At 36.0% G+C, this 9,999-nt stretch overlaps 1 protein-coding gene across 2 annotated transcripts; it reads right to left on the reverse strand.

Moving 5' to 3' along the window:
* Positions 1-243: 243 nt before the first annotated feature.
* Positions 244-2,104, reverse strand: LOC110909909 (protein ZW2). 2 transcript variants are annotated; one of them, XR_004881375.1, is made up of 3 exons: positions 1,282-2,104; positions 807-1,020; positions 244-461 (listed from the first exon to the last, which is right to left on the reverse strand). XR_004881375.1 is itself a non-coding variant. In XM_022154639.2 (2 exons), the coding sequence occupies exons 1-2, from the start codon at positions 1,992-1,994 to the stop codon at positions 993-995; spliced, it is 741 nt and encodes a 246-aa protein (XP_022010331.1). In that variant the 5' UTR covers positions 1,995-2,104; the 3' UTR covers positions 752-992. The 2 variants fall into 2 exon arrangements, 1 of the variants encoding a protein (XP_022010331.1); XM_022154639.2 differs by lacking the exon at positions 244-461 and having other exon boundaries at positions 752-1,020.
* Between the last annotated feature and the right edge of the window lie 7,895 nt (positions 2,105-9,999).

Consider the following 9,999-nt stretch of genomic DNA (forward strand, 5'->3'; position numbering starts at 1 on the left):
GAAATTTTGAGACCCTTTTTTTCTTAATATAAATGATACTCATTTATCTGTGTTTGAAACCAAACAAAAATCTAAGACAATTTAACACATAGTAGTTTGCTTGTATAAGGAATCAAACAAATCTTAAACAATAAATTTGCACTAATATTAATAGTTAGCATATTAATTTTTTTATTGTATAAGGAATCAAACAAATCTTAAACAATAAATTTGCACTAATATTAATCGTTCGCATATTAATTTTTTTAAGTGGAGGCCCTAAGCCCAAGACTAGGTTAATTATACTATAGATCCGGCCCTAATGTCCATCACTCACTACACACTATCAAAGTCATTAAAAAAATGAATTGCATCAAGTTTTCAACGCGTGAAACGTCCAACGCGTATTAGGATCCACGCATGATCATCATTGGCGGTGACGTTGTTCCACGCTTATAACGTGTAACGAGGCGCCCCGTCCCCTACGAGATGCAAAAAATCATACATTAAGAAACTATACGATGTAAATACAAAATCATTAGCGCTTAAAACACATTTAGATTACAAGTGATTCTTGGTGCTTTCATTTTTTTAATAAAAATCTAACCATTCATCAACTAACCGATTACAAGATGCATACTCATTAAATATTCATTTCCATTCTCTTTTCCTCAAAAACACAAATAAATATAATTATACAAATATGCTTTTGGAAAGAAAAAAAAAGAAAAAAGAAAAAAGAACAAAACCATTCATTCAAAAAAAGCTACCGTTCAACTCACCACCAACTTCTAATAATAATAATAAAATATTTTAATATGGCTTACAAGGTTCCAGGTGGCATCATATGGAGTCATCGTGTTATGGTCCAGATAAGTCTTGACGGTATGGGGGTCGTCCCCTGCCTATCGTCTTCCTGCGCCGCACACCTCCCCACCCCCTCAGGCCCGTCACCGTCTTCAACGGTAGACGGGCTTCCTCCACAGCCTGGTCCATTCACTATAGACCCATCCTCACCCGTTTACATGGACCCCGAGTACTCTTGATGATCAAATGGGCAAGAAGAAGAGGTGAGTGAAATTAAGAAGGGAAACTGCCTAAAACATAATGAAAACCCTATGGCTGGCCTATTACCTAACGACTACTAAAGCCAAAGCCAAAGCCAAACATGGAAAGAAACAGAACGTGGAGACTCCTTTAATTGACACATACATGCAGCACACACACACACACACACACATATATATATATATATATATATAATTAGTAAAATAGATTGAAAAGTAATCCTAAAAACGTTACATGGTGCACACATCTGGACATCGTCGACTTTCTCCTTCAATCTGCCATCCCCAAACCCTTATCTTGAGCTGCAACTCGGTCACCGCCGCAAAAAACTTTATGTTCTGCTGGGGCGACAATATCTCCACCACTCTCTCCGCCGTCCTAGTCCTCAACATATCCGCATGCCCTACCACCACCTCCATTTCCCCTCTCAGCGCCTCCACCGCCGCTTCCATTTCATCATACGCCCCATCCACTAACGGATTATCCCCTCTCCTCGTTATCTCCACAATCGGCGGAGCCGCCACGCTCTCCTGAATCCTCGCCATCTCATTCTCCAACCGCCGCTCCTCCTCCTTCGTCTCCGCCCTCAGCCGGTCCATCCGCTCCACTTGTTCCTCACTCATATCCGAAACCGAAGCCGAAACTATCCGAAACGCCAACCCTGGCTTAAACCCAGCAATCCAGAAAAAACTCTGCTCGAAACATGAAAACCAGGGCGGCGAGAACACTAGCGACACGTCATGGTTGGCGATCCGCGATTTCTCCTCGTAGTACTGCTGGTAATGCGCCAGAACATGAGCGATGAGATCTCTCAAGTCTTCATCGGTGTGAGTACCAACTGTTCGTAGAGTGGAGCGAAGCTGCTCCTGGCGGACGAGCCAGCCCTGGAAGAAGTCCTCGAAGTCGGTTACGTTTGAGTTGGATGCTCTTCGAGATTTGGTGGACATTTTCACCGGTGAAAGTGAAGGGGTGGATGATGGACGAGGTATATGTATCGGTTGTCCACTGGAGGCTGCAGAAAAAACTGACAGATGGAGAAACCCTAGCTAGAAGGAAATTGTCTATGAAGGACACGTAAGCCTTTTTTATGTAATCGTAGCTTTATTTTCTACTCGACATTTGTCAACAATATCATATTTTTTCATTCTATCCTAAACATAACAACAGATTTTATTGTTATCATTTTGCAGAAGGATAAATAAATTAACAAGTATTTATTTATTGTTAAATTGAAAAATAAAAAGAATAGACATAAAAACATTAGCCAACTATGTATGCATGTGTCTTATGGCAATTAACTCGAAAAATCTAGGTAAAAATATAAAACATTATCCTAGAAAAAATAACTAACTAAAAAGTTGTATCGACTTATCCGTCCATGCTTAAATGATTTGTACATTATCTTGCACAACTTCGTTTTAAATAAAACTTACATCGAAACCAAGATGAAAAAAACCACTACTTCAAAATTAGTATGTTGTAAAAATGAATAGTTTGCTTGTACGTGAACAAATCACTCAAGGATCTGATTTAACAACCAAAATTTAGCAAGGCTTTAATAACGGTTAGCCAACTCTATATCGTCACACCCTTAAAATAAAATGCAAATAGAGAGAGTTGGAATGTTTAGAAAATTCTAGATTGGTCTCGAAGACAAGAAACTTAAAAGAAGAATCTAGAATACCATTACATGTTCACCGAAGAACAATAGATAATTTCTTGAAATTAACTCGAGACTCTTGAGAATAGAAAGAAATAAATAAAGCGATCTTAAAAGAGTCTAAAATAAGCATATAGTGATAATATACAAAATTGAAATAAAAAGCACATTTAATTTGTCATTATATAACTTAGATGCATCGTTATAACTAGTGAGGGTGAATTATTATTAATTCTAGTGATAATATACAAAATCAAAAATTCTAGGTTTGGGATTGGTTGCGGAACCCGAGCTCAACAGAGGAGTTGGAGCAGCTGCAAAATTGCTATAATCTTTTGTTTTCTGCAGGTTACAATGAACGAAGAGACAAATGGCTATGGAAAGGATCCAAAGATGGGATGTTTTCGGTTGGTAGTGTTAAAAAAGGGCTGCAAATATCGAACCATCACGTAGGCATTTATGCTCATGAATGGTGCAAATGGATTCCAGCCGAATGTAACATTTTTGTGTAGAGGGCGGAAATGGAAAGGCTCCCTACCAGAGTAGAACTGAGAAAAAGGAAGATCAACATTGAAAACGAGCTCTGTGTTTTTTGTGGAGTTCAAGAGGAAACGACGAATCATATTTTCACGGGATGTGCAAGGGCTGTGGGTGTTTGGCAAGCTGTATCTACATGGTGCGGTATTCCTCACATTTTTGCATTCGCGGTAAAGGATTTGATGGAAATGCATAAGTTGATTCCTATGTCGACTAGAAGAAAAGAAGTCTTACGAGGAGTGATTATCATAGCTTGTTGGAGAATTTGGAAGGCGAGAAATGAGCGCATCTTTGAAGATAGAAAGTCGAGTGTGGCAGAGATAGTGGCGGATTTGAAGGCCTTGGGGTTCCTTTGGTTAAAAAATAGGCAAAATCTGTATGCGTAGAATGGAAAGATTGGTGTAACTTTCAGTTTGCGTAATTGGGCTTTCGAGTGCTTCGTTCCTGTCTTAGGAATGGAGTAGCTCTTGGTGTTTTATAAAATTCAACTTTCAAAAAAATATTATTATTAATTCAAGTCAATTTTGATCAATTAAGGAAACGTAAGTGATTTTTGTAATTTGACTTTATGTTCGTATCAACGAAAGAACATAAAAAAAAACTAAAGTGTAGCTTTGTTTTTATGGAACATTTGTCAAAGATATGATATTTTTCTTACAAAACATCTATTAGATATTTAATAACAACATATTATTTATAAATTTCAAGTGTCAATATATATATATATATATATAGACAAAATTGCATAAATCAATCTTTATGTTATACCTAAAGTACACTTCATATCTTTAACTATGAAATCAGCCAAACCTAACATTTATATTCATATTTTGATACAAAATCAACCTTTAACACTGACACTGTTAGATTTCTTAGTTAACACCCGTCACATGCAATGCATGTGAAGGTATTATTGTCATTTCAACCCTTTCTTTTTTATTACTAAATTAAATTAATATAGTTCTATCATCTCCATCATCTTCTCTGCAGCATCAATGCCTCCATCATCATCTTCCCTAATACACATACACAAACCCAATTAACACCACAATTTCATTTTCTTTGATAACAGACTTTTTTGATACCGACTTCAATTCAAATCACACAACTCTAATAATACACCTCGATCTAATTCAAGCACTAATTTTTCATTCATCACAGATAAACAACAACCTGCAACTATAAACTATTTATCAAATGAAATAAATCGACCAAGACTGTACAGAGAATGAAATAAAACAACCTGCAACTATCTGACTAAATCGACCAGCCCACTCACAATTATTTATCAAGAAACCTTTTTTTTCTTTTCTAAAACCCAGTATCTCTGTTACACTTTCTTTACATTTCAAGAAATTCCCTTTTCTAAAACCCACCATCTCTATTATTTGGACCATCAACATCGCCATCGTCGGACAGTTGCATCACCATTTGTAACACCCTAACACGTTTTAACCGAAAAAATGCTGCGAAATACGTACCATAAAATTTCTTTCTTAGAGTATTTCTTTATACTTGAAAATCATTTAAAAACAACTTCTTTAAAAGAATTACATCGTTTATCTATCACACCCCTATTTTACCACGTGTCACCGGTGGGCCCGGTGGGGGTTCCGTGACGTAGCTGATATCGTCATAGTCAAACAATACAAAATATAAATGCACAGCGGAAGCAAAAGAAAAATTTATTTCAACTAATTAAAATTGTAATATCCAGTATCACAAACAGTTGAAATAGATCCACAGGCGGATCAAACAAAGAGGAAACTTTAATTCAACAGACTTCATGCATCCTAAGCTTGCGAGACTTTTATTGATGCTAAGGAGTGGCCAGCCTATTACGCGTAGTACCTGCACTTAGCCTTTTTGGAAAATACGTCAGTTTACACTGTTAATACAATTTAACTGACTCATTTTGAAAAGGTTTAAAATTGATTTGAATGCCCGCGGCACAAAACTTTTTTTTTATAACTTGGGATAATTATTTGCTTATAATCTTGTAAAAGAATTACATGTTGTTATGCGTTCAGTTGTCCGGGTCGTGCGGGGTTAAAGATTAATAGACACACCACTTAGTATAGTTCTGCCGCGAGACTTCTCTCGTACCGACGATTATACTTTATTGATTTGAATGCACTACGGGTGTACGCCTACACCCGTGTGCTAAGGTCGTGGCCATTCTTTGAATGATGCCAAGGATATCCGGGACATGGTCATTAAACCCCCAAAGGCGTTAAACAAACAAAACAACATTTTCTAACGGGTCATTTTGACAACACTTAACCACCGACCGGTTTAGGGTCAATTACCCGACCAAGCGGTATTTTATATACCGTACCCCAAGCCCGTATAAGGGAAACTAAGTTAAAAGTATTTACCTGAGCTAAATATAAATTTAATCCCAGCCGTATCAAATCAGCAAGTACAGATAGCTTTTATTGGGCTCCTATATCTGGAATGATGGTTTTTAATAACCTATTAGAATCCTAACGGGTCTTTTAATTTAGCCTAAGCTTAGACCGGTTAGTTTTAAATGAAGATTACGGTTTAAACGCATGATAAGGCGAAAAGCTTTTTAGAATGTGGTTTTGACCCGACAAGCTTGCATACTTGTTTAATATGGGTAACTTAATCACATTCTGGATTTTGAGACAGAAATGTTATGGTTTGACCCGTTTCGGCTAAAATGGGTAAACTAGTTACATAAGCCGATCCGAACGCGTAAAGTGCGTAACGAGTAACCATAAGAGTCATATACAAGTTTCCTAAGTTAATATGCCTTAAACATGTTGTGATATCAGTAAGATACCTTCCATTATGCCCCAAATGGTTTTAAACTCAAACTATGCCTCATAAGGGCATTTTGATCATTTTTAAAGGGTGTAAAAAGAGTTTAAATAATAACCTGGGTTACAGGTCTGATTAAATCAGTAATTATACTTACTTTAATAAGTTATAACAGTAGGGTATCATATATATAGGTGAAATTTATTACTTATAACCATACTATGCTCCGTAGGGGTATTTTGGTAATTTCACATAGGCCAAAAAGGTCAAAACTGGAATTCTGAGTTTAAAATATTTGTCTACTGTTATAATATAAAAATTTACTGAATACATCAGTAGGTTTCAACCCCATATGCTTAAAAAGGTTCTAGTACATACTTATGCGTTAAAAACGCTTAAAAGGGCGATTTGGAGTCATTTCCGGGTTTTGTATAAAAAGCTGATATTTTTAATATTCCAGAAGGCTCAAAATAATTTATTTAACATATTGAATCAGTAGAAAAAGGTTTGGGATCAATAGGATTTATAAAACTCATTTTATAGTCCAAAAGGGTAAAACCGGCATTAACCGAATTAAGCTTAGAACACTAAGTTATGCTCAGCCTAAAATTGAATAAAAATCTTTAAAAATCCCAAAATATTATTTTATATCAGTAGGTACAAATTTTTGTATAAAAATTTGGGCTTAGATAGGCTATATGCAATTTACGCCATTTAATTACCAAGGAAGCTTCTAATTACGCTAATGAGCACAACTCTTAATCTATACCTCAAACTGATGTCAAATTTTAGGTGCAAGTTTATAAATCAGTAGCTAAGGTGTCTACCCTTTTACCTTTTCAAAAATCATATTTTAAGGTCATTTGGGCATAATGGTCAACATATAAGCGTTTAACGAAAACATGCATGTGAATAGGATATCTAATGAACCAAGTTGTATAATCACAGAGGGTTATACTAACATGTAAATAAGTCCAAAAGAAGCTCTAAGGCAATCCTATACTTGGCTTAAACGGGTCAGAACTGAAAGTCAAAGCAGAAGTCAAACTATGCGACTTTCGGTTCCAAACCGAGACTAAACTGAAAATTGTCGGGTTGAACATGTTTAGACATGTTCTTATATTAATTACCAAGTTATATTAATAATCAAACAGGTTGCATGTACCCTACATTGCTAATTATGCATTAATTTGGAAATAAGCATTCTGTTGACTTTTTAAAGTAAGCTTTGACCCGACAATTGACCTAGCTAGAGTGGAAATTAAAGAATACCCTTTTAAGGGTCTATTACCCACGTAATTACCTACTAAAAGGTATTTTTAATTCGTGATTTGACTGGACAAATTTTAATTAATCACGAAGTCAAACCTTAATTACGACGGTTTGACTTTTAGCTAATTAACCAAGCTAAAACGAATTTAGAAAGGTTAAGTATACTTACAAGAGTCCTAGCTATGATTAGGGACCACTAGGAAGTTTGCTTGCTGACCAGAGAGCTCCGGAAAATAAGTTGTGAAGATTTTGCAAATGAGTGAACTAAATGGTTACAACTAAAGCTCCTTATATATGCATTTTGATGCAACAAGATCATGCCAAGGAGGTCTACCAATGCTTCCAGATCAAGACAAGTGCCCCCCCTATGCATGAAAACCTGTTGGTGCAGCCCCTAGTATGTAAAAACAAGTTCCAAAGTCGGTTACACAGGTCTGACTGACACCTGCAAGTAATTCTGTCGTTGTGTCTCTCTCGCGGGTCGCGTAAGTCCATAAGGGACTCTTACGCGGGCCGCCTGGCCTGTCAGAACCAGCCAAACAAGTTTTGAACTTTGCACTTTTGGTCCCTGGTCCTTTGTTACATGGTTTTAAGTCCTAATTTTGCTATTTCAGCCCTCTAACTTTATTTTTAAGGGCTTTAGGACCTTTACTAACTTTGTTAAGTCCCTTGATAACTTTGTGATCACCCGAAAGGCCTTGAATTTCATCGTTGACGCTTTTAACCCCTCGTACATGAATTTGATCATAACTTTCTCATACGATAACGAAACTTTATGAAATTTTTATCACATATTCTAGTGAGCATAATCTACCGTTACAAAGCCTCGGGTCTGCTAAAAGGTCACTCAGAGGTATACTTTACACATGTTGACGCATTTAGCCCCTTTGATTTGTAATCTCTCACTTTCTTTCATTTTTAGTTTCGTATGATCCATGATTTATTCATTTGAAGGTATAAACATCTTGTAGGGCTATTCTTAAATATAATTATCCATTGTTGACACTTTGGACCCTTATATTCACATAGTTTCCTTGTTTGTCAACTTTAGTCCCTCTAAAGTATTCTTTCACACGTTCAGAGCTTATGACACGTGTTCATACATTATTGGACATGAATTTTCAAGGTGTTACATTATCCTTCATTAATGTATCGATTATAATATACTAATACAGATTACATGACCACCCATTCCGTACAATCCATGTCTCTTTAACTCGATTTTCAATCACTTGCCCTTCATGATGTTGATCCATAATTCTGTACAACCTGCACTCACCACGTACATTCAAAGTCAAATGTAATAGCATTTTGTCCATCAATGTTTTATAATCTTCATCACTATACGTACATGTGAATCATCAACAAAAAAGATGGTGCATCAGCAGTGTTCTAGTCACCAAAATTCCTAAGCCGACGTTAAAGGTGCTAATTCCTCTCATTTTAAAGTGCAAGGGTCCTAGTGTAATTAATAAAACTATGTTTGTTATGGTTGATCGATGGGTATACATAGGTCTCAAGGTTTTAGAAATTTCTTCCCTTAACAATCTTTAATTATAGCAAAATCATAAATTTTGATTTGAAAGCTATATGAAGCCGGCCATGTACAAAGTAACATGCTTAAAACGTTAAATGTCTTCATTCGCTCAACCCATTCCGTTTCCACATTTAGAAAGTAACACTCATTACGTATAAACTAATTAGACTATACGTAATGGGGCTTTATAGGGGGCGTGAAAGGTTTTGATAAAGCCTTTACACCATCTGCATGAGCATTATAGGGGCATGAAGAGGGAGGAACATTTCTAGAATAATGTCCAATAAATAGGAAAAACAAGGAAACTAATAAATGAAAGGGCATTAAAAAGCTTTAACCATTATATGAAGCATTATGATGGTGATGTGGCAAAAAGTGTCTTTTAAGGGGCATTAACCACATGGTCTTAATATAGTTTGACTTGTATTAAGTTTAAAAGTACCCGTCTTAAGGAAATTCCCCAAATTTTGTTTGATATAAATTTGTTCTAACAATGTTTGTTATAACATTCCTTTTGGTTTATTAAAAACGTTGTAAACAAACTTTTGTGTTTACAGGATTATACTCTCGAGATAAAATCATTTTTTTCATTACGAGGATGAATACATCATATACAACACAATATTACAAATAAGGACCTACAAGAAATAAATGTTTACACTAAGGTACAAAATAAACTAACGAACTTATAAGCTATCTAATATCCCCCTCAAACAAGACGAAGGTACAAAATAAACTAAAGAACTTATAAACTATCTAATATATCCCTCAAATAAGACGGTGGCAGGCCAACATGAAGGAAGCAACGAAAGTGTTGAAATTGATTGCTGGGATGACTTACTGTGAGTATATCAATAACCTGAAGCTGAAGCTTGGTTGGAATGAACTTATGGTATAGTTTACCAAAAGACACAAGTTCGTGAATGAAATGGTAGAAAATATCGATGTGTTTTGCCCTTTTGTGAGAGGCCGGATTTTGTATGAGAAATAAAGCATTGCGATTGTCACACAAAATGGTCAGGTGGTCTAAAGGTAACTCATGTAGCACTTGTAATATGTGTGTTATCGTTACAATTATGCGGTCGTAGTGGCCCAAGCTCGATATTTAGATTCACAACTGGAGCACGCTACGGTAGGTTGTTTCGTAGCACCTAGCCCA

The sequence above is a fragment of the Helianthus annuus genome, chromosome 15 (genome assembly GCF_002127325.2).
Source record: "Helianthus annuus cultivar XRQ/B chromosome 15, HanXRQr2.0-SUNRISE, whole genome shotgun sequence".
Taxonomy (NCBI): domain Eukaryota; kingdom Viridiplantae; phylum Streptophyta; class Magnoliopsida; order Asterales; family Asteraceae; genus Helianthus; species Helianthus annuus.

What these genes read in the sequence shown, in the direction of transcription:
- LOC110909909 (XM_022154639.2), bottom strand. Translation starts at nt 1,994, where the DNA reads ATGTCCACCAAATCTCGAAGAGCATCCAACTCAAACGTAACCGACTTC. An exon ending in TGTCCAGATGTGTGCACCAT is followed by an intron (nt 1,021 to 1,281) that starts GTAACGTTTTTA and finishes TTGATCATCAAG; the next exon opens with AGTACTCGGGGTCCATGTAA.